The 26,270-nt window shown below is 43.6% G+C and overlaps 1 protein-coding gene across 2 annotated transcripts in view; it reads right to left on the reverse strand.

Moving 5' to 3' along the window:
* Positions 1-26,270, reverse strand: part of LOC147726460 (complement component C6-like) — a 1,142,533-nt gene that overhangs the window by 638,097 nt on the left and 478,166 nt on the right. For both annotated transcript variants that reach the window (XM_086960582.1, XM_086960583.1), the window contains exon 8: positions 10,926-11,166. In XM_086960582.1, coding sequence (XP_086816708.1) covers positions 10,926-11,166 — 241 coding nt within the window. The remainder of the gene's footprint in view (positions 1-10,925; positions 11,167-26,270) is intronic.

The following is a 26,270-nucleotide window of genomic DNA, read 5'->3' on the forward strand; positions in this document are numbered from 1 at the left end:
GGTCTAGCCATCCTAGCACCGATGGTCCCTTCTCAGATATGTACAGTTTGCAGTTGGCACTGCATCCTCTGAATTCAAATTTTAACGGTCTGAACCCCACCATGAGTATGCGGTCACGGTTGTATGTGACCGGTCTTATGTCCAGTCTCTCCAGGTCTGGGCCCAGGTGCGGCTTGAAGGTTTCGTTTCCACTGCTCGCGGACAATGGTATAGGGTGATCCAGTATCCGCCACTATGCTTATCGGTACACTTCCAATTGTCATGTCCAGTACTGGCTTGGTCGACCTTTTATTGTCCACGCTCAACACTTGGTCATAGATGCAGAGTACAGTGTCCTCGTCTTCGTGGTCATTCTCCTCTCTGTCCTCATGTCCTTGGTCGATGTACTTGACCACACTCCTGGAGGATTTCCTGCGGCACACTTTTTCATAGTGCCCTACGATCCCACAATACCGGCATTTGGCGCGAAACGCCGGACACTTCCTGTCGTGGGCTTCGTGTGCCCAACTCCCACATCTATAGCAAGATTTCTTGTTGTTCACCGTCTGTTTTCCTGGTGGTCCCGGATTCCCTTGTTACCTGTTCGGTCCCTTCGATGTGGGCCCCTTGCTCCTGTTGTCCTTGCGGTGCTCGTCGTCGTTGATCCTGTTCACCATCGGGCTTGCCGCGGTCTCCCTTTTTGCCGCCTCCGCACATCTTGGCGCCAATTCCGCTCTCTTGACTATTATCATTACTTCCTGCAGCGTGGCGTCACCGCTGGCCCACAGTTTGTCTTGCACTGCAGTACTCGTGGTGTGCATTACGATTTGATCCTTGATGAATTCATCTTGGAATGTGTCGTATCTACATGTGGATGCCAACTTCCTTAACGCCGCCACGTATTCTTCCACCGATTCTCCTGGTTGTTGCTTCCTCTGCTGGAAGTTATACCTGTCTATCGACACACAAACGGTTGGTTTGTAGTGTTCGTTCAATTCTTCAATTGCGTGAGCATACACGTTGTCATCTGTACTTCCTCGTGGTTTGGGTACCAGGTTCTTGAAAAACCTTAGCCCCTCCGGGCCTAGATTTACTGGTAAACTTCTCGTCGTTTTCATCCTCCAATACTTTGATGAAGTTGTCTATTTAGTCTCTCCAATCTTCCCACCTCATGAGGGGCTCCCCTGGTTTGGGTAAGAACTGCACAGGGGCCGTCGCTGACGCTGCTTGCGTGCACATCTTTTTCCGCTTTTCTGTGGGTGGGGTGTCACCGTGGCTTCTGGGGCTACCTGGTGCACTGTTTTCCTCTCGTTTCTCAGTCTGCAGCTGGGAGGTCTCTGTTTCTGCCCCTTCGCTTTTCCTAGAGGTCGCCAGTGCTCCTGCTCCCGGTTATGTTGTGTTGAGGGGTGTCCAGAACGGTGTGCCCCCTTCGCGCTCTTTTGCTCTCTCCTCTGTGCTCAGTTCGGTTCCCCTCGTGTGGTTGTGGGCTCTGCCGCGCTCTCTGGTGTCCGCCTGTCTGTACGTGGTACTGTTTTCAGGCTAACCTGTTAGTTGTGCTGGTCCCAGGCTGTTGTCTCTCCCTTGTCCAGATCGTTTTTTTTCTAGGGTTGTTCCTCCTTTATTTTTCTTATCCCGACCTCGTTGCCATTGTAAAGTTGGTGGTTACCCCAAATAATGACAGGACACTGTTGTGGGGGGTTACGCTATTTATTTAAATAACTAGTACCAGAGAGCGCCAAGCCGGTTGTATTCCGTGCTCCGGCACTCGCGCTTCTGCGCGCGGGCTGCGCGCGCATACTAAGATGCCCGCCGCCGCACGTCGCGCCATGATGCAATGTGCGTACACTGAACCGCTAACACTACACGTACTTTGTCTGTTAATTAAAGAAATAGATCTCTGAACTGCTAATGAAAGCTCCCAAATGAGGACACATGTAAAATGGTCAGTCCTCATGGGAGGTAACAACAGAAAATAGAGAGGTACTATGGAGGGTCAAATAAGCCTATTAACAAATCAGAAGCAAACATTTACTAAGGACAATGATGCAAGCCAATACAAAATATGGGCAGAGAGTGGGCGGAGCTTCAAGTCTATACCTGAATACAGCATGCCACTATGAGACAGCGAAAGCGCTGCCTAGGCAAGACCTTTATAGAAGCACACAGTGGATTTCCTTCTCCCTAATACTGAACCTCAAAATGTTATTTCAGATTTTCCCCTTTTTTTGGTGATCTTCTGACATCTGTAAAGACGCTTCCATTACCTTCAACTGTCATCTCGACCCGGCAGTGGTGAACAATTTCCAGTTTCATCGAAGGAAACGACCTGTTGCACGCCTCGCAGTCCGGCTTCTGCGCTAATTTTAGCACGGAGTCGGCCCTGCTTGAGGTCACCGATGCCATCAGGGAAGTACTCGACTCTGGGGGAAAGGCCGAGTTAGTCATGCTTGACTTGTCGGCGGCTTTCGACACCGTTCCTCATGAGGTCCTCCTTGCAAGACTCTGGGAGTGTGGCCTTCGCGGAACGGTGTGGAATTGGCTAAAATCTTTTCTGGCCGACCGCCGACAAACGATCTGGGCGCCTCCCTTTTCCGCTGATATGGCTCCGCTAGAGGTGGGAGTCCCACAGGGCTCCATTCTCAGCCCTATGCTGTTTAACATCTTTATGGCCCCTCTGGCGGAAGTCGCGGAATCATTTGGCGCCCAGATCGTGTCATATGCTGATGATACCCAACTCCTGTTCACATGTGATAGGGGTGGGTTTTTCAATGGCAGACAGATCAGGGATTGCCTTGGTGCGGTGTTTGAGTGGTTTAGATGTCATGGCTTAAAATGCAACTCAGACAAGTCAGAGCTTCTCTTTTTCGGTTGCGCCCCTGAACTCGATTGGAAATCTTGGTGGCCACAAGATATGTTTCCTCCTGACAAGGTCTCTTTTAAGGCCAAGAATTTGGGAGTGATAGTAGATTGTGAACTATCCTTTAGACCTCACATCCTGTCTCTTGTTGGGAAATGCTTCGGCATTTTACGGATGTTGAGGAAATTTCTTCCTCTACTTTCACTTAACCACAGGAAAACAGTTGTTCAGGCATTGATCGGTTCACGACTGGACTACGCAAACGCTCTCTTTTTGGGTCTTCCAAAATATCTTATGACCTGTTTGCAAGTTGTCCAGAATTCGGCAGCCCGTACCATCTTTGGACTCCCGAGGAGAGCTGGTGCCACTGCCTTACTGAACACTCTACATTGGCTACCCATCGCCAAGCAAATTACTTTCAAATGCCTGACTGTGGCCTTTAAGGCCCTTCATGGTATTGGCCCCAAGTATATCGGGAAACGTCTTTCCCGGTATGCACCGAGCAGGACTCTCAGGTCATCTGGTCTGTCTATGATGACTGTTCCTGTAATTCGTCGCGCACTATTGGGAGGTCGGTCTTTCCGCTATTTAACACCTAAAGTTTGGAACAACCTACCACTGTCCTTGAGACAGGCTCCCTGTCTTCTTGCCTTTAGAAAGGACCTGAAAACATGGCTCTTTATGAAATAGACCCTTTTCTTTCTCTGCTTTTTTTCTGTTGTGTGACTGCCGTTTTATGCTGTTATTTTTTGCTAAAGCGCCGGGATGCTCCTTGGAGTAGCCGTGCGCTATAAAAGAAATAAAGTAACATAACATAACATAACATCGCTTCACCAATACCCTCCTGCCAAATCATCGGACCCAAACCAAGCAGCCACCAACCTCACACAATGGATCACCTACAGCGCCGACGAACTAGCACCCTTGAAAAACCATCGAATCAAGCAAGGTAGCAAAAAAGCCCCCTGGTTCAACGATCACCTTAAGAAATTCAAGAAGTCCTGTCGCACCCTCGAGAAAGCCTGGAGAAAAAACCCAACCACTGATAACCTGGCCACCTTCAAGAACGCCACCCGCAAACACCACCAACTGATCCGATCCACCAAGAAATCAGCATTCAAGGATCGACTTGACAACAACGCCCATAACAGCAAGGAACTATTCAACATCTTCAAAGAATTTACCAACCCCACCTCCGGCACCAACGACATCACTCCCTCTCAAGACCTCTACGACTCCCTAGCCTCATTCTTCCACAACAAAATCGCTGACATACACAACAGCTTTGAAAACCAGTCCGGGGACCAGTCCAATCCACCCACCTCCGAACCAAATCCCCCCTCTAACAACCTTTGCGCCTGGAACCCAATCACCACCGAAGACACCATCCACCTGATGAACTCCATCCACTCAGGATCGCCAACCGATCCATGTCCCCACCACATCTTCAACAAAGCAGACTCCATTATCGCACCCCATCTCCGAGACGTCATCAACTGCTCCCTCAACTCCGCGACCTTCCCGGAAAGCTGGAAACATGCCGAACTCAGCGCCCTTCTGAAGAAACCCACAGCAGACCCCACTGAACTTAAGAACTACCGCCTCATCTCGCTCCTCCCATTCCCTGCCAAAGTCATTGAAAAAGCCGTCAACAGTCAGCTTGCCGCCTTCCTCGAATCTAACAAATCCCTCGACCCCTCACAGTCCGGCTTCAGTGCCAAACACAGCACCGAAACCGCCCTCATCGCAGCAACAGACGACATTCGAACACTACTGGAAAACGGAGAAACAGTTGCCCTCATCCTACTTGACCTCTCCGCAGCCTTCGACACAGTCTGTCATAGCACCCTCATACAACACCTCAGCAACGTCGGAATACAAGGAAAAGCATTGGACTGGATCATCTTGTTCCTCGCCGGAAGAACCCAGAGAGTCCGCCTTCCCCCTTTTAGATCAGAGGCCACCGAAATCATCTGCGGCGTACCACAAAGATCATCAGTCAGTCCCACCCTCTTCAACGTTTACATGAGTCCCCTCGCATCAATCGCTCGCCAACACAACCTCAACATTATCTCCTACGCAGACGACACCCAGCTGATCCTCTCCCTCACCAAAGACCCAAACACCGCCAAAACCAACCTACACGAAGGGATGAAAGAAGTAGCCGAGTGGATGAAGAACAGCCGTTTAAAACTGAACTCGGACAAAACGGAAGTCCTCATCTTAGGATCATCCCCCTCTGCCTGGGACGACTCATGGTGGCCACCGGCCCTGGGAACCGCACCCATACCTACGGACCACGCACGTAATCTGGGCTTCATCCTGGACTCCTCCCTCTCGATGACCAAACAAGTCAACGCCGTCTCATCATCATGCTTCAACATCCTACGCATGCTCAAAAAAATCTTCCGTTGGATCCCCACCGAAACAAGAAAGACGGTCACCCACGCACTGGTCACAAGCCGACTGGATTACGGAAACACCCTGTATGCCGGAACTACAGCCAAACTACAGAAAAAACTCCAACGCATCCAAAACGCCTCAGCCAGACTCATACTAGACATCCCCCGCCAAGCTCACATTTCCAACCACCTGAAAGACCTCCACTGGCTCCCCATCAACAAGAGAATAACGTTCCGTCTCCTCACCCACGCACACAAAGCTCTCTACGATCTAGGACCCGAATGCCTCAACACGCGCCTGTCCTTTTACACCCCCACCCGCCAACTACGATCGTCCAATCAAGCCCTCGCCGCAATTCCGCGCTTCCATAGATCCACCATGGGGGGAAGATCCTTCTCCTACTTAGCGGCCAAAACCTGGAACTCTCTCCCCACCCACCTCCGCCTTACACAGAACCACCTCTCCTTCAGAAAGCAACTAAAAACTTGGATATTCGATAAGTAAAGTACCCCCCTCCCTCAAGCGCCTTGAGACCCTCTGGGTGAGTAGTGCGCTATACAAATTACTGAACTTGAACTTGAACTATTCTCCAGACGCTGTTATCATACTCTAGCCTTGGGATGAGCTCTATCCCTTGTAATTAACACCCACCTTTTCCTTCAAAGTGAAAGCCTTTTTAGACGCAAAAATGAATTGCCTTTTCACATTCATTTGCAGACCTTTTAATTTCTGTGGCAATTGGCTTCAGTAAGTAACTTTTTGATACATGGTTTAATAATTGTTTTAATACATTTGCATTTGTTCTCTTAACACATCCTCTGTCCTGATGATGAATGGTTTTCAGAACTGTTTATTTGGATAGCAATAATGTACCCTGTACAGACAATATCGACAAATTGTATTGTCCATTGCCTGTCTTTTTTATTATACATACTCTTATGTTGTCTTAAATTCTTCTCCACTGTGTGATCACTTGTAAACTGAACACAGTCATGATGAATCTAAATGTTATATTCTTTAGTTTGCCTAATGCCAATTATTCCTTTGCTTGAATTAAGGCAGATAATTCTTATTATTGACTAACAAGTTACATTGACTGTTATTTTAATCATGTGAGAGTTTTTGATTGTGTAACTTGATGATTCCACTAGGAATCATTGTTCTCTCTTCCCTTGAGTGCCTCTGATTCCAAGTGGCTAAATGGGTATCCTCTGTTTCTTATTTATTGGAAAGCATTACAGACAAACTCTGAAAACGTTGGCAAATTATTTGGCATCCCCACCACGATCATTGCACAGGGAGCAATTATGCTTGCTGAAATGTCATCATTTTTGTTTAATCACAAATTTGGTTTTCTCCACAGAAAAAACGTTGTGCTCAAGAGCAAAATCTCTTTCTTCTATTACTCTCCCTCAACTTTGGAGAATTTCAGTCCCCAGTCTACTTCAGAAAGGGATTTACTGGGTCCCCTTGAACAATTGTCAGGGTGAGAAAATCTAAGGATGTTTCAAAAACATTCCAGGAAACCCTGCCTTGGATAGCCCCCCTCTCCATCCATTTTATAGGATTTACTCAAACACATTATACAATGTGAGGAAATATTATGCATGGTAAGAGGATTTTTTAGTGGAAAGGATCCTTTCGGAACACACTTCCCCATTAGGATGGCGGACGGACTACTGTCTGCCCGCCACCCGAGCATTGCCGGGACAGGCTGCCAGTGATGCAGCAGTCCCGCACCGTCAATTAGGATGCCACTGCCACCGTGGCAACCCGTATTCACAATATTGTGGTGGGCGTTGCTCACAGCACCGAATGACACAATGTTGTGAATGGCCTTTGTGCATTGACATGCAAAATGGGACAGGCACTGCGCGGTGCCTGCCACCTAGTCCATGCCAATGTTGGGGGTACCATAGGTACCCCCCAAGTGCAGCCCCCCACACATCACCGCCCTGGGGGCCCTCAACAGGCCCCTGTAGCAAATACTGCCATATTGTGTTCCTTTTCTGCCCGGTCGAGATTTTGACGGAGCGGAAAAGCGGCGGACGGTCTTTCCGTCCGCCGCAGTGCCCCCCGCCATACTAATATGGTGGGGGGATAACCATGGACTTATTGCGGGCTGATCGCCACCACCACCCGGCGGTGGCGATCCGCCCGTCATCGTAATGGGGCCCTTTGTATTCAGCCATTTCTGCTTGTTAATCAGATTGCATGCATAAATGGCTTTAGAAATCGGGTCCATTAATTCTTACTTTCTAAAAGGATAAGCACTTTATAATATTTTTTGAAGCACCAGTGAGCACAGTTTTGCTCAGGTCATTGACATGTGCACCTAAGTCGTCAGCATAAGATGGGTAGATACATTAGAAATCGCGCTTCCCTGTCCTCCTGGGGGCCCAAAGTAATCCAGCTTGCATAATGAGCAGATTTCAAAACACATATGTAATTTAAACAGAGCGGCTGTACTGTGTTTTGGAGCAATAGATAACTTCGAAGTTAGAACCAGTTTCAAAGTGCATGACTATCCTTTTTATTTGATATTGCGGTATAGGCTAATAACTCACTTTGCATTGAGCTATTGCAGTACATGGTAATAACTCACCTTGCACGTAAGTTTCACAATAAAGGTAAACTTGAATAAACCATAGTAAAACAGTTGAACCTCGAGGATAAATAAGAGACTAAAGTGGTGATCAACGGAACATGTGAAACAAATTACAGATATTTAGTTTAAAAAAACAAAATAACAATGACAAAAATAGCAATTAACAAAATACAATATATACATCAATTATATCGCTATATCCCAATAGGTCCAATTTACACTTCTACCCATGTAAACAGTTAGTCTTTCACTCTCATAATAATTAAAATATCTTGCACGAAAATGAAGTGGATGTAATATTGGACCCCAACCTCAGGAGAAGTGAGATTTCAGCTGCAATACAATAAAAAACGCACTCCCCAACAAGGCTTCTAAAAAGTTTACTACACCCAAATAATTCAAAGCAAAGAAAGAGTAGTAGGGCAGGTCGAGTACCAGTTTCGAAGACTTTTTCGGAACAGACCGGTAATATTACATGAACATAAAATTCCAGGTTTGTGCAGGTATGTTTGCGTTAGTTTACTGCATGTGTGAGTGACTAATATTTATAAAAGTGAAATATATCATTGGGCATGAGCATACCATGTATTATGTTTTGAGGGCTTATGTGTCACGACTTTCAGTTTTAATGTGTGCTGTTGTAAACACAAATACTACAAAATCAACAAATATATATAAACCAAAAATACAGATAAAACCAACCTAATGAAAGGCACTTGGGTTGAACCTACATAAACTAGTGATATTTTTCACTTTGGTAACTTGTGTCAAGTTGTCCATTTTGTTTACTGTACGCAAAATGTGAACATTAATGTTTACTGTCACATAAATAGCGCGGAACTCAGCAACAAATTAAATGAAGCAAAATAGCTAGCTATCGACTTATAAATAAATATGAAATCCCATGGTAAACAGCCATCTATGAGACAAATCATTACAGATCTAAATATATTGGGTCATATTCACAAAAGTAACTGTGGCCAAAATGCAAGTTTACACCTGCTTTATGACTGCCAGGAATTCACAGAGGGATTCCTGACAGTCGAATCCTATTTATTTGAGCAGACATTGCTACCAATAGTGTGGCGGTCTCTGCACTCGTGAATCCCAATAAAGTATTGGAAAATGGGCCTTCCAAATAGAACTTAGCCTTGAATGTTTGAGAGCAGTCACAAACATGTATCAATCCATCAATCACGGTTCTTTTAGAGCGGGGCTAATCACCCATTCGGGTCTCAAGTGGCTGAGTAAGGAGGGTTTCTGCAATTCATTCAAAGAGCCAGATCTTGAGGTCCTTCCTAAATTGAGGGAGTGAAGGTGATTGCCTGAGATGTAGCGGAAGAGAGTTTCAGGTCTTCGCAGCGAGATAGGAGAAGTACCTTCCTCCGGCCGAGGTCCTATGGATTTGTGGGATAGTGATAGGGACAGTGGAGTGGAGAGGAGATGTCTGGTGGGTGTGTAGAAGGAGAGGCAGTGGTTGAGGTATGCTGGTCCTGTTTTGTGGAGTGCTTTGTATACAAGCATGAGGAGCTTGAAGGAAATTTATTTTGTTGATCGGGAGCTAGAGAAGGTCTTTCAGTATAGTTGTGGGCATTCCAAACTGACATTTTCCAGTCTAGAAACAGTAGAATGTTTAATCCAGCCAAGGTCTGGTGTAAATCACTTTCTAGGGCGGGAAAGGAAATTAATTTCCCCAGATTTTCTGGGGGTCTAGGGAATGATTTTCTACACAGGGAAAAATCCCTGTGAAAAAAAAATACAGTAAAATGCATTTGCACAGGGGATCCTATTTCCAGCTATGTAGAGTTCCGCAAATTGGGAACAGGACCCCACAGGGATTGTCACTTGGCCTTGCCAGAAATACTCCTGGAAAACTGCACCGGGCGGGGCTTTCCAGGTATACTCCTGAGAATGTTTGTGAATTCTAGAAAGTCAAACATTTACATCCAGGCAAAGGAGGAGCTCTCTGCACACCATTCTTCGACTTCCTTTGTAAATCAGGAGTCCTACATTTTCAAGTACTATATGTATTCTGATCCATCTTGGTCAATTTCAACAACAGTGTAAAATCTACCTACTCCTCACTGTCCAGTCCCATGCATTATAAAGAATAACATAATACAAATATAGGTAAAAAACTGATATTGAAGTCTATTGCCCTTAAATGGACACATAGCTTAGGCCTTGTTCCTTATCCCAGCATGGACTACCACTTTATCTTGCAATATCAATACAACAAAATAGCTGGAGGTTCTTTATCTCACACAGGATCTGTTGCTTTAAAGAAAATTCACCTTACATATAAACTATAAACATTTGTTTCTGGTATTTTACTTAGTGAATGTATACTTTGATTCTATTGTCATATAAGCAATTATATATATTTTCAGAAAAGTTCTGACCTTAGCATATATCAAAGCATTTGCCATATGAATACAAATGCTTTCAAATTACTTTTATAAATCACTTATTATTAGATACTACAACCCTCCTCTTAGAAAACAAAGAAATGTAAGGGCCTGATTTAGAGTTTGGTGGGCAAACCTTCGGTCAAACTGCCTCATTTAGAGAGGGACAGAATGTGAATATTTTGTTGGAAGAGTACCCCAGAGTATGTAACGTCAAAAGAAGAATATTACAACATCTGCCCTATTTAGGGTGGATGGTGTAATGCCTTTTCCCCATGTCCATCACCACTAGGAAAAACCTAGCGGTGAAAGACAGGAAAAAACAAAAAACCCCAACAGCCTGGGAGAAATGTACCAGAGTTTGGTAGGCCAAAACAAACTGCAACTATGGGAGTTTGGTTTTGAAAAACGAAAAGTCTGCCGAACGGTTGTCATGGCGGTTATAACTGTCCACAAAAGATTCCTACATTCGCAGGAACTGCCATGACTCTAAATTTTGGTGGTGGAGAACCCTCAGGATGATGAAGGTATTGTTCTCCAACCCAGTCCACCAAACTCTAAACCAGACCCTAAATTGCTCATATGCATTGGCAACCCATGTATTTTTAGAAGGCATTTAGAAGACAAAAATCAGCTTAATTTCCAATGCAGTATGCTAAAAGTGGAGTACCTGAGCTTTTCAGTTCTTCAGCGCTGTACTGATACAGAAGATCATAGGTTCCGCCCATTGACCCAGAAGTAAAATAGTGAGTCCCAAAGTCTTCAAATATTCTGCTGTACAAAGCATAATTGTACTCCAAAGGCAAATGTTGTAGGGATTTTAAAAAGACATCAGAAATCCAAAGTTCATTTTGTTTCAATGTAAAATTTGAAACTGAGATCACTTTGTGGACCCTGATGAAGTTGGAATCCTAGATAAAAGAACAAGAAGAAAAACATCTGGTATTAAATTACACACATATAACATATCCTGAAATTGTCATATCAGGCCACTTACAATTGTGTGCTCATAGACCCTCTTCACAAATATGGAGACATTTTGATTCAGTTGGATATGGTGTTTCCCCCCGGTTCAGGAATTAAAGACTTGCACCGCCACTTATACAGAACACATTTCTACAGTTAAAATCTATAGGGTAACATCCAGCAAAAAAGTTATTGTAATCAAGTGAAAAATCCCACAGAAATCAATACACAAACACTGATTTCTTTGGTTATCCCTCAAGGCAAAAATTGGAACAATGGAAATTTTGTCATGGGACATACCACGTGTCTCCTGCCAGTTGACTGCGAGCTCCCAGTAGCTCCCAGACACCTTCTGAGTAGCTCACAGCCTTGAGTTCCTTTTTAAATATGCACAATGTAATAGTTAAAGGAAGGCTGTGTTTATTTTACATTATTATCATTAGTCTGCAGATAGCAGGGCCTGATAATGAGCAGTGCATGGTCAAATATAATTCCCAGGCTGTGGCTAGGTCACAGAGGTGAACAACTGAAACACAGAGCTATTTAACTCTTAAATCAAAGTCCCTGTCAACTCAATTTTGGAGCTGTGAGCAAAATAATGTTTTGAATGCTTTTAAACTGAAGAAAATTGAAATGGAAAGTTACCATAACAATTAAGTTAACTCTTCATTTCAATGTTCACACATTTTAAAGTGAGGCATTTACAAACAGCAGGTCCCTTACTCACAGTGGCCAGTAGACACTGTGCCATAGGCATAACGGAACAATATAGCCATTTGTTTTAAATGAGAAAAATGTCAAGGGCAGACATATGTTCCATATGATGAACTTATTTGCAGATTATTTAACTACACTTTAAAATTCTCCCATTAAAAAAACATATATTGTATTTTGTGGTATACATGTAAGGTTCCCATGTGTGGTGAAAGTTATGTCCTGTGCAGCAAGTACATACAACACAGGCTCTCAGGCACCTATACAAATATACCCCATTCATAAGCACACATGTTCATACATCCCCATAGACAGCACTTTCACTGACATACATGACATTCCTTAGTGGCCTTAGTCATAGTATTATGTTCAAACCATAGTATCTGGCTCTATGGATGGACATTAGGCTTAAAATCAATTAGGCTGAACGTGGGGGTGTCTTGTAACAGTGCACACATTGTTTAGCCTGCGGTAACCCACAATGAATTTCACTGATGAGAAGTAGCTCTCACTACAGAAAATGTTGGAGACCCCTGGGATAAATTGGATCCTTTAGAATCAGTATTTCATACAGGACAAATTCCAAGGTAGGTTAGTAAGAAACATTGCAGTAGGTTCTGCATTGTAAAAATGTAGCAGATGAGTCCAGCAATGCTATGGATTGACTGAGGAGAGCAGTGGGAGCCATGGCCATGAATGGCCTAACAATTAAAGAGTTCTTCCTGCTCTGTCACTGATTATGGGTATTATAAGCAATTGTAATATATGTGACTTAAACACCTCTACTTATCAGAATGAGCACTGCATGAACCACACAATCACATTATAAATAACTTTTATGATGGTGCATTGCAGATATAAAAATATTTCCTCTTTTTACATTTTTAACAATCCAACCAGAGAATTCCATTAGCTAACACATAAATATGTATCTCCTAAACTCAAAATATTCAAGGAGCAATATAGAAATTTCTTTCAGGAAAAATCGTCATTCTTCTGTTGGTCTCGAAAAAAAAAGGAGAATTTGACAGCAACAGAAAATATGCGTAGGTTGACCAAGAGACTGAGCTATACGAACATGGTCTGGTGGCTCAGTGGTCTAATGCATCTATCAAGGGGTTCTTTGTTGGGCCCCCCAAATATGTTATGTTACAAAGGCACACTACCAGGAATGCCACAACTAGCAAAATACAAGTTTTCTGATTCCTCAGATGCCATTATAATTTGGTAATGGGTACAGATTAGGTTGACCAAGAGGCCTCAAAAGAACATAACACCTGAATATTTCCATTACATGTTATGTTAGCTAATATTTTTATTCCGTCTTCTTCACACAGAGAAGTGACTGGGCTGCTTGGCTTAGATATGTTTACCCAAGTGATATAGTAGTAGCAAACACAATTATATTTAACTTGAACTAAAACAAGCATTCTCAATTCCAATAGGATTGGCTTTAAAGTGCTTCACTCCGCACTTACAAGGGCACACAGCTCAGCTCAACATACTCTTACACAGGCTCACCACTCACCTGGTACTCATACAGGTACACAGTTTACGCTGCACTCATCTAGACACATACTACTCCTACTCTCATATAGACACATCGTTCACCATTTCTTCGCATGGGCATGAAGTCTAGGGTCAGAGACATAAATGTTTATATTGGCCAGACCTGAAAACATAAAAAAAAAGAAGGGTTAGATGAGACCTCTCACTAGAGAGCCATCCTAACATTAAGTTAAACCAGAATTGTTTGAAGTATCTTAAGTTAAGCCCTTGGTTGCAGTGGTAGTTATACTTAGGACCTAGCTTCCATCAGAAAAGCGTGTTTTGTTTTCCCAATGACTTTGGCGCCGGTTGACGAATCTTCGCAAATTTTTCAAAACTAGTGGCCCGCTCCCGACAAGCAGGGGCTGAGAAAAAAGTGTGTCCCTAAAAAGTGTGTTCCCCATGTAATTTTCCATAGGAAACTTTAGACACTGCTGCAACATGAACTGCTGAACGGAAATACACAAAATTTAGCAAAAAGGTATTCCTTGGTTCAGAAAGAGTTATTTTTTTAAATGGTGCAAATCCGTTCAGTAGTTCCTGAGAAATTTTTTAAAGAAAAAGTTTAGATATATAAGGATGCAGTGGAGTCACGACCCCTCCTGTGCACAAGCTTCACTGTGATTGGCTGCCAGCACTCCAAACCAGGAAGTGTTGGCAGCCATCTTGTGACTCAGTAGAACGGAGTCACAAGAAAACAGTAAAACAAAGTTGAAAAACAAGAAAGGGGGGCAGGGTAGAAACACCCTGACCCCCCTAGGCCTGCTCAGGGGGGTCCCACAAGCAGCCCCAGGTCCCAAAAAAGCATTTGTTTTTAAAACAATTTTTTTTAAAATGATGCGCGGGCTCCCGAGCTTCATTAAATTGAGGCCCCGGAGTGGGCCAGGTCCCGGGGGCATTGCCAAAAATTATTAGCGGGGGCCTACGGGGGCCCCCGCAGCCATGGGGACTGGCACCTCCCCGGGCTATGTTCATAATATGAGGGAGGGCACACAGCCCTCCTGCAGCCCCGGGGACAGCCCCGGGGACCGCCACCCCCTGGGGCTTTTCTCAAATATTCATGGGGGCACACGGCCCCCACAGCCCCGGGGACCACCACCCATGGGGCTTCTTAAAAAAATATATATTAAACCTATGTGGGTGGCTCGAGCCCACCCACATTCCCCAGGGACCACCACCTCCCCAGGGCACTCATCATGGAAATGTGGAGGTCCGTTACAGACCCTAAGGCCCCACCACCTCCCTGTGGCTTTGCACTCATGGGGAGGGGGGCCGCGTGGCCCCCCTCTAGGAGCCCTTGATGGCCCTGGGGACCGCCACCCCCCAGGCCCATCTCCATCAGTGACCCAGGGTGCCCACCCCCGGAACACCGCTGTTTGCTATTGCAGGGCGGGAGCCGTGCGGCTCCTGCCCTGTCATAGCAAACTTGCTTTGGATTTTGGAAGCGAGTGAAGGGAAACATGCTCTCTCTTCCAAAATCCAAAGCAGATTGCTTTTCCACACAGGGAGCTGCATGTCAACAGCTCCCCGTGTGGAAAAGCAATGCCGGCTCCTGCAGGAGGTGGGAAGCTGGCAGGACCATGAGGGCATTGGGGCTTCCCCCACGGTCTTCACCAGACAGGAGAGGCCCCGGGGGATGCGGTCCATGGGGCAAATGTAAATTGATGAAAGCAGACAGTTTTAAAGAAAAAATGATTGGAGTTGTGACTAGTGACACTAGTGTGGCGCTCAGTGCGGCCCCCTGTTGTGAACGCGAAGGGGTTCTTGGCTCCCAGCGCGGCACCCTGGTGTGAACGTGAGGGATAGGCGGCTACCAGCATGGCTCCCTGATGTGAACGCGAAGGGGTAAGTGGCACTCAACGCAGCTCCCTGGTGTAATCGCGATAATTCAGATTTTTTTTTATATAAACCCAGGTTATATATTGGGTTAGTGGGTGGCTCTAAAAAGAGCCCTTGTGTTAATTATTGTTTCTTGCAGCTACATGTAAGTGCAGATGCAGAGCTTTAGGTTGTTGAGAAACCCTCTTTTCCCTTCATTAGTGAAGTGTAAGCCGTCACTCCTGTAGATGCTCTCCATATGGAAATGTGTATTGTTGATCTATATGAAACCCATTATATGGTCTCTGAGATAAGCAGAAACAGCTTTATTGAAATTTTTTCTAGCTTTCTCAATCTGTGGACAAAATTGATTGGACCACTTCCATTTCAGTCTTTGGCATATGTTAGAGTATACAAAGGCAGTTTGGGGGAAAAACAACATCAATTTTGCAAAGTTGTCCTTCATTAGCATTTCCAGACCCACCCCATTCAATGTGCCTAGGTCATTGCCACTACAGTGCACAATCATGAGGTCAGGTGGTTGGAGATGCAAAAAGGTTTTAACCAAAAGCATCAATTGGTGCCACTTTAATCCTCTCTGTCCAATCCATTTAATATCTACATTTTGCAAAGCTAGGTCTTTGTCAATACCTCTGTGTTCAGCATACCTTTTGCATCAGAATACATAATTGTGCCCAATAATCCACACTGAAAGCATATTGAAGGCATCTTTGTAGCTAATGAAAAGATGTCTGTAGCTGAGGTAGTCAGTTGGTAGAATTAAGAGATATCTAAAATGGTGGACAACATTCTGTTTTAAAGAAAGTAGAGATTTGATTTGCTGTAGAAGAGTATACATTCAAAATTAGGGTGCAATTTACTTTGTTTATAAAGCATGTTTCTTATTGGTTAGTAATCAATGTTCAAAAGGACAGCAGAAAGGATAAGGGCATGTTTTGCAAAATCAACCACACTTTCTGTTGTTATTTGCAACATTTTGCGATGAACTTTTGACTTGTCAGTTAAGTTGAATGTTGCATAAGCTGTTGCTATGGCACTGGCATTAAGCAGAAGGGGTGAAGAACTAAGTTGAAAAGTGTTATTATCTATGACCAATGGAAATGTCAATTTAAATTGGAAAATTTCTGGGAAGCAATCCCATTTGTTTATGTGTAATTGCATGGAAAGATAGAGGGAAATCTTGCTATTACTGGTTACCTTGGAGAGTCTGGTGATCTCTATTGACTGTGTGTAAAAGAAAATCCTGTCTGAATGTATGAGATTTTTCATTCAACAGATTTATTTAAGTTATATATTTTAGGGTTTATTTAAAATACATTTGACATTATTGTAACACTGTGCTGTTTTAAATATAATATTAAATGTAGAGATGTATATTGGATTATGTTTTATTGTACTTGAAGTTTGTTTAAAAACAGTCTGTACAGTCATATATATATTTTTAAGTCTGTTGAAAAGTGTAGCGGAATGATGCCTCTTATTTTTAGATAGTTGTTGAACATGCACTAAAATTGGGTACTTTCAAAGATGTTCATATAATGTGTAGTTTATTAGGCATGATTTATTCTTCTCTCTATAAAGGTATATTCTAATGATACTGCATTATTATAGCTAGCTTGGTAGAATGTAGCACAAATGCGCTGTTTGAAAGATGATCACATAAGATGTTAATAATTACATTTCTGTTATTAGTTTGTACAGAAGGTAAAGTTAAATTATGCCACATGTTGTAAGATAGAATAGTGAAATAAGGTGTTGTTAATTACGCTTCTTTTTGTATTTGAGCTAATATATAAATGTATGATGCCACATAATTTTATATACAACGATGAAGATGTATAATAAAAGTGGGGTTTTAGAAATGCTCATAAAAGGTGCTGTTTATTAGGCTTCTTCCTTAAGTCTGTTGAGAGGTATAGTTGGATGATGTTACATATTGCTAGATTTAATGGTTAAGATGTAGCTCAAAAGTGAAAAAAAACACATTTTAATCTTTGTGGTATGTTGTAGTTATCTACTTAACTAGATAGTATGTAATGGCTCATGTATTTTTTCAGATTGTATTTATATAGCTGTATGTAAATTTACTGAATTATTGAGAGGTGCCTGACTGATTAAAGGAGTGCAAAGGTAGTGAGTATGTGATTTTATAAGTACATGAGAAATGATTGTCTGACTCTATTTTCTGCAATCACCCAGTTAGTATCCAAGCACTACCCATGCATTCATACAATGACTCATGCAGTAACTCATGTAGTGGTAAAATCTGCCAAGCACTACATACGCAGTCCAGCAAACCTCCAATCACTCCCTGAGGACTCTTTTAATCAACCAGCCATGTCCTTATTTAATGACTGCACCAAAACCCAAGCAATTATAAATTCACCATGCTGTCAACTTTTAGCACCCTGAGTATCCAGTCACTATCCATTTACTTGTTTTTTTTTATTATAGTCCTCATCGAGCAAATAATCTTAAGGTAAGGAGGAGTCAAAAGCCCCAATGTTCATTCAGAGTTTTGGAATGGGGGGCCCGAAATTCTCCTGAAAAACACTTTTTCTAGCCTTGTCCTTTTATTGGGGCCATTATTTTGTCCAAACTAAAAGGCACACGATTTTCGGCAGTGGGGGAGCTAGTCATTATGACTACTATGGTCAAGTGGTTGGGTTGAAATCGTTGTTTCATTTGCCTTAATCATTGGATCCTCAGAATTTTCGCAAATTATAACTTTCCCACAAATTCCAGAATCTGTTTTTTTCGTGCGTTTCTTTTGAGTCTCAAGCTTATATACCCTTAGGATGGAATTTAGCCAATCTGTGTGTTTAATAGGGGGGATGGTTTAACCCAATTTATACTAATCTCTCTTCTGGCCAGGAGAATCAAGATAAATAGAATATTCTCTTGATTCTTAGTTAGAGACAGGGCTGTTTCACTACATAGTATCCAAAAAATAACAGTTTTTGTGCTTACCTTTATATGACGCTCTACTACGTCAGAGAGGATCTTACCGATCTGGTCCCAGTAGTTGTTAAGCGCTGTGCAGCCCTGGAACATATGTAGATCATCTGCCCTTTCTTCTCTGCATTTCGGGCATTTTCTTTTTTATTCATTACTGGTCATTTTAGAAAGCCTTTTTGGGGACCAGTATGATCTGTGGATCGTGAATAGATGGTTTTTCTTCAGGGGGGCGGATTTTACTTCTGGGCCCATGATAGTGTTTAAAGAAAGCCAAAGGTTTGAGTGTTCCATGCTGGACATGTCTTTCTCTCAAATTTCTTGTGGCATTTTGTACTCTTCCTCCCCTGCTCTTATAAGGGCTCAGTACCAGTAAGAAACCTCTTTTTTGAAGGTAGCTGGGTTCAGGAGTTTTTGTTCAATGATCTCATCACCTTGCAGTTTTTCTTTTAAAGTGTTCGCCCAGCTGTTTAGTTGGTAGAATTTGAATCTTGATATCGACCCCTGAGTTTCTTCGTATAAAGTTTCCCATTTCACAATCCGGTTGTTTTCTAGGAGCTGTCCCCAGTGGTTTATGCTGTGCTTTCTTAAAGGGATCGATAGTGCATCTTTTAAACATTCAGGGGTGCCTGGTGATTCCCAGATTGGCGCATGTTTGCTGAAATACGGTATTTTTAGTATTCTTCTTGTCTTCAGCCAAGATCTAGCTGTGGCCTTTATCGTCTTAAGTTTTATTTTTTTGAAGAATTTCGGATGGCCAAATTTGTATAAATAGTGGTCTTCTTTGGAGCCTACGATGCCTTTAGGTAAGTGGGCAAGTTATCCCATTTGGTCAGTAGAATCCTACTGTTCTTGAACTAAAATGATCTACAATATTCGAGTATGTCCGGGCTGGCGATTCCACCTTGTGCTTTGTTTCTTCTAAGTTTTTTCCAGCCGATTCCGACACCCTTAGCGGCCCAAATGAAATTAGATCGCTCTCCCTGAAGTGTTTTTATTTGTTCCGTACTAAAACTTAGAGGGATGGAGTTAAATAAGTATGTGCATTGCGGTAAAATGGTCATTTTAATTAAGTTAGATTTTCCTAGGAATGATAACTGTAAGCCTGATCTGGCCTTTAGTAGTTGTCTTATTTCTTTGTATATCCTAGAGAAGATCAGGTTGGTTATAACATCTAGATCTTTTGTGTATTCAATTTCTAGATATTTGATTTTGTCTTTGATAAGGGGGTTTCCTGAGGCTGTGTTCCACTCAAGAATTTCTGTCTTGGTTTGATTAACCTGATAGCCTGATACTGCTCCGAACTGGGCTATGGTATCCTCTATGATTGGAAGTGAAGTTGCTAGATTCCCAGTAAAAATCATCAGGTCGTCAGCATATAATGCTACCTTTTTCTCCCATCCCTAATATTTGAATGATTGGATCTCTTCTTCACCTCTTAATAAGATAGCCAGAGGTTCAATGTAAAAATTAAATAGGAGGGGAGACAAGGGGGCAACCATGCCTAGTGCCTCTTTTAATGAGTACGTTGTCAGTAAGTGCAATCAAATGTGCACTATCCATTCAGTACTCTAACCACCTCCATTCTAATGATTCACTCCTCCAATTACCCAGGTAGTACCCATGCAGTCCAGCAATCACACTGTCACTCTCTGTCCACTCCTCCAATTAGCCAGCCAGTTCCATGTCCTTATATAATCACTGCAACAAAACCCAAACACGTATATATTCACCATGCTGTCAACTTCCAGCACTGTAAGTATCCAGTCACTATCCATGTACATGTTCAATGACTCAGGCATTAACACATGCAGTGCTACAATCAAATGTGCACTATCCATGTAGTCCCCTAACCACCTACACAGTATTGATACACTCCTCCAGTTACCCAGGTAGTACCCATGCAATCCAGCCATCACACTGACACTCCCTGTTCACTCCTCCAATTATCCAGCCAGTAGCATGTCCTTATATAATCACTGCGCCAAAACCAAAACACTTATAAATTCACCATACTGTCAACTTGTAGCACTCAAAGTATCCAATCACTATCCATGTACTTGTACAATGGCTCAGACATTAACACATGCAGTACTACAATCAAATGTGAACTATCCATGCAGTCCTCTAATCACTTCCACACTACTGATTCGCTCTTTCAATTACCCAGGTACTACCCATGCAGTCCAGCAATCACACTGCCACTCTCTGTGCAATTCTCCAATCATCCAGCCAGTACCTTGTCCTTATCTAATCACTGTGCCAAAACCTAAGCACCATGCTGTCAACTCACAGGACACTAAGTATTCAGTCACTATCCACGCACTCACATTGTAGTACTCTTATCATCCAGTCAGTACCCATGTACTCATGCAATGAGCCAGGCACTAAGACATGCAGAGCTACAATCACAGGTGCACTATCTATGCAGCCTCTAACCACCTACACACTACTGATTCAATCCTCCAATTACCCAGATAGTACCCATTCAGTCCAGCAATCACACTGTGACTCCCTGTGCACTTCGCCAATCACTCAGCCAGTACCATGTAGTAATCCAATCAGTCCGACAATACCCAAGCACTTATACATTCACCATGGACTCACATTGCTGTACTCTAATGATCCAGTCAGTACCCATATACTCATGCAATTACCCAGGCACTTATTCATGCCCTTCTACATTAGTTTCACTGCTACCTATACAGTTTACTAATTTCCCTGTTAGTACCAATGCACTCTTTCAGTTACTCAGCCACTCCCACGTCCTTTACCAATCACTCTGCCAAAACCCAAGCACTTATAAATTTACCATGCACTCACATTGCAGTACTCTAATCATCCAGTCAGTACCCATGTACTCATGCAATTACCCAGGCACTTATTCATGCACTTCTACATTCCTTTGACTGCTACTTATACAGTTTACTAATTTCCGTGTTACTACCTATGCACTCCTTCAATTACCCACCCACTCCCATGCCCTTATCCAATCTATTAGTTCCTACCCGCCCCCCACTAGCCTCCAACTTTTCGGCACGTAACTGGAAGCACGCCGATATTTCCCTTTTTCATTCGACCCTTACTTCCACACCCCCCCTTGACCTCCCTGACTTGAACTCTCAAGCAGCCACCTTGGACCAATGGCTGTCTCTAGCCAGTGATGTGGTCGCTCCCGTTAAAATTATCAAATCTAAACGTCCTCACGACGCTCAGCGCTGGTTTACCGATCAACTGAAGGCTGACAAACTCCTTCTTAGACAGGCTGAGCGCCGCTGGAGGCGTAACTATGATCCTCTATTAAAATCTATTTATATTGATTTACTAAAATCCTATAAAAAAATCTATTATTTTGGCCAAATCTTCCCACTATTCTCAGAAAGTTATTAATTCTGCATCCAAAACAAAAGAAATTTTCTCAATTGTAGCTGAACTCTCCCTACCTGACCGTGTTACACCTCAGCCTCTACCCTCGCAAGCTCTGTGTGACTCCCTTAATGCTTTTTTTTCTGATAAAATTTCCATGATTAAAAACAATATTCCCCCTACTACCATGTCTCAGGCCAGCGCCCTCCCTTCTCCGAATCCTCACTCCCTGCATGAATTCCCCCCTATCTCCCTGGATACTTTTCACTCATTACTCCAGGCTGTTGGCTCCGGTTCCCCTAATGACTGTTGCCCTCCTCAAATCCTAAGAGATGCCTTTATGGCCTGTCCCGTCCCTCCCCTTGACCTTCTAAATCGCTTACTCTCCACAGGCTCTGTCCCCACCGCTTTCAAAAGCGCTGTGGTGGTACCTATTTTAAAAAAACCCGGTTCTGACCCTGCGGTCCTGGGCAACTACCGACCTATTTCCCTCCTCCCCTATTTGGGGAAGGTCTTGGAAACCTACGTCACCCGCTGCCTGAGTACTTTCATCGAGGAAACTCATTTCCTCGATGATCAACAGGCAGGTTTTAGACCGTTCCATTCTACGGAGGCAGTGGTGGTGGCGGTTATGGACACGCTGAGACAGGGGGCTGACAAGAACATGGCCCAGGCCCTAGTGTTACTTGATCTCTCGGCCACTTTTGACACGGTCGACCATGACATCTTGGTCGACCGTGTCAGAAATGCTGGCATCTCTGGCCTGGTCCTGTCTTGGATTGTGTCCTTTCTCCAACTACGCTCCCAATCGGTACATCTGTCTTCCTTTTCTGCTCCCCGTATTTCACTTTCCTGTGGTGTTCCCCAGGGCTCTGCCTTGTCCCCTCTCTTGTTTAATCTTTATATGCAGCCCCTCCTTGTCTCTCTTCGTCATTCTTCTGTTACAATGCTTACCATCTATGAGTGGATGAACTTCAGCCAGCTGAAGCTCAATCCGAGCAAGACAGAGCTGGTCCTGATTGGCGGGCACCCACATCCTTGGACTCCCAATTTTTGGCCCCCTGCCCTTGGTCCCCCTCCCTGCCCAGTCAACTCTGTGAAGAGCCTTGGTGTTACCATCTCTAGCGACCTTTCGATGCGGCCGCACATCAACGCTGTTACCTCGGCCTGCTTTTACCATCTCCGCAGAATCGGAAAGATCCGAAGGTTCCTATCACCAGAGGCTCTCACCCTTGTTATCATGGCCCTGGTCACCTCACGTTTAGACTATGCCAACTGTCTATACGTGGGGATTCCGGCATACCATCTCCAATGCCTCCAACTGATGCAAAATCAGGCAGCCAGATTAATTTTTCAGCAGCCCAAACACCAACATGTCACCCCGTTGCTAAAAACCCTACACTGGCTCCCTGTTGCGCCTGTTTCTCTTTTCTTGCCCCGTCCACTTGGAATTCCCTCCCTCTCTCCATCCGGCTCAGCCCCAATTATTCTACCTTTCGCAAATCCCTGAAAACATATCTGTTCCGCCTTGCCCATGGCTAGCTGCACCCACCCCCTTGTGCCCTCATCCACTGGTCTTTGAGCGCCAAGAAACCAATTGGTGTATGTGCGCGGTACCAAATACCTTTAACATAACATAACAATCATTCTGCCAAATCCAAGCACTTATAAAACCATCATTGATTCACCTTGCAGTAGTGTAATCAAACAGTCAGTACCCATATACTCCTACAATAACACATGCAGACCTACAATTACCTGGGCATTACTCATGCAGTCCAGCCATCTCCTTGTCACTATCCAATCTTAGAATCAATCGTGCTCAACACATGTACTCTACAATCACCCAAATGTTAGCATGCAATTATTTCTCTTTTTTAACCAAATAAGGTAGTTCTAAAGAGAACAGTTTTTTAAGTAACCAACACAACATCCATGGACTACTACATTCACCTCTGCACTATCCATACAGTTCTCCAACGACCTAGACACTGCTGATTAACATATTAAATTCCTCAAGTACTATCCATGCAGTCCAGGAATCACCCTGTCACTCCCAATGCACTCTTCAAGTCACACAGCCACTACCATGTACTAATCCATTCCCTCTGTCAATACTGAAGCACTTTTAAATTCACTCAGGTGTTTTCCTTGCAGTACTTTAATCATCCAGTCACTATCCATGTAGTCATGCAATGACCCAGTCACAAACACATGCACTGCTGCAATTCTTTGAGTGCTACCTATACAGTTTAGTAATCTCCCTGTTTCTACGTATGCACTCATGCAATTACCCAGCCAGTCCCATGTCCTTATCCAATCATTCTGCCAAAAACCAAGCACTTATAAATTCACCATGCACTCTTCTTGCAACACTCTAAGTATCACGTCACTATCCATATACTCATGCAATGACCCTGGCACTAACACATGTAGTGCTACAACCAGATGTGCACTATCCATTCAATCCTCTAACCACCTCCACAGTGCTGATTCACTACTGCAATTACCAAGGTAGTACCCATGCAGTCCAGCAAATCACACAGTCACTTTCCGTGCACTCCTCCAATCATCCAGCCAGTACCATGTCCTTATCTAATCACTGTGCCAAACACAAGCACTTACAAATTCACCATGCATGCTTCTTGCAGCACTCTATTCATCCAGGTCCTACCCATGTACTTATGCAATGGCCCAGGCACTAACTCATGCAGTGCTACAATCCCAAGAGCACTACCCATGCAGTCCAGCAATCCCCCTGTCACTCCCTGTGCACTCTTCATGCAATGGCCTAGGCACTAATACATTCACTGCTACAATCCCCATAGCAGTACCTATGCACTCCAGCATTCCCCTTTTCACTCTGTGAGCACTCTTCTAATCACCCTGTCAGAACCGTATACTTATCCCATTACTCCGCCAAAACCCAAGCAGTTATAAAATCACCATGCACTGTCCTTGCAGCACTCCAATCATCCAGTCACTACCCATGTACTCATGCAATGACCAGGTACTAAGACATGCTGTGCTGCACTCACATGTGCACTTTCCATGCAGTCCTCTAACCACCTACATACTACTGATTCAGTCCTCCAATTACCCAGATAGTACCCATGCAGACCAACAATCACATTGTGACACCCCATGCACTCCTCCAATCACCCACCCCTTACCATGTACTTATCCAATCACTCTGCCAAAACCCAAGCACTTACAAAATCACCAGGCACTCTCCTTGCAGTAGGGTAATCATCCAGTCAGTACCCATGTACTGCTACAATAACACAGGCACTAACACATGCAGACCTACAATTGCCTGTGCATTACTCATGCAGTCCAGCCATCTCCCTGTCACTACCCATGCACTCTTAGAATCCATCATGCTCTACACATGTATTCTAGCAATCACCCAGATGCATGCAGGTATTTCTCTTTTTTAACTAAATAAGGTAGTTCTGAATAGAACCTTTTTTCTTCTTTTTTGTTTTACATTTTTTTGTGTTTTTTAAACAATTTTGAGATTTTTTTGGTGTTTTCTGAAAAACAAAAAAAAACAGACAAAACTTTAAACTTTTGAAATTAAAATGTCATTCCAACTGATTTTATTTTAGCAGTGATGATTTCTTGCTGCTGAACATACAGCGTCAACTGATTCCTCCCCAAAGCATACAATTGCATTGCATTTTATAAAATGCTGTTTGAGCGTTGCAAAGTCTTGCCGAATATCTGGACCGCTAGATGCAGAGGTTAAGCCTCCAAAAGTACTGGGATCAGCTCCCTGGTCAGTTCGTGGTGTGGCCTCTTGAGCAAGTCTCAGTTGTTCTTGTGCAAGTTGTCTCAGATGTATAGTCTGTAGATGCTTATACATACTGGAAGTACCACACAAGTACTTTATCTCGCTGCCTCTTGACAGAACTCTTGGACACAGTGAGCAGCTCACCTTCCTCACATTGACTTTTCTTTCCCCCTCTGGGGTTGTAAAACATTTCCAAACAATAGACTCTGGTCTTTTTTTTGGAGGTGGTCCCAAATCGTCATCATCGGATGGAAGGTCTATTGGTGGATTAGAAGAAGCCATAGCTGAAGTTTTTCAAGTAAACACCAAAAAAAAATCACTATTGCTCCCCAAAAACATAGCAGGTGTCTCTCCTCTGATGCAGCAGAGGGAATGACTAAAAAGGGTGGGGTCCTCTAAGTTCTATAATGAAAAACCTTGTCAACCAAAGAAATAGTTTCCTTCAAAGTCACATGGGAGTCGCACCCAGCGTGCAACCAGTGCACTCCCAATGCCCTGGCACCGCGCACACGTTGCATACGAAATGCGCACATTGCGCAAACCCATACATATATGAAGTTACGCAGGCCATGCACTGTGCACCCGTCGCATACTAATCATGCACATGACACGATCCCATAGGTATATGACATTACGCAGGGCCATGCAGCGTGCACCCGTCGCAAACCAAATGCGGCTCCTGCTCGACTTTTCCAATATGGTGGCTTGAATTCGTGCACCCACCGTGATAGGTACACAATGGGTACAAGACTCCCGTATTTAAAAAAAAATACATATAATTGAAAAGACATAAGAGATTACATAATTAAATTTAAATGAAAAAAATAAAAG

This window comes from Lissotriton vulgaris, chromosome 3_1 (assembly GCF_964263255.1).
Source record: "Lissotriton vulgaris chromosome 3_1, aLisVul1.2, whole genome shotgun sequence".
NCBI classification, from domain to species: domain Eukaryota; kingdom Metazoa; phylum Chordata; class Amphibia; order Caudata; family Salamandridae; genus Lissotriton; species Lissotriton vulgaris.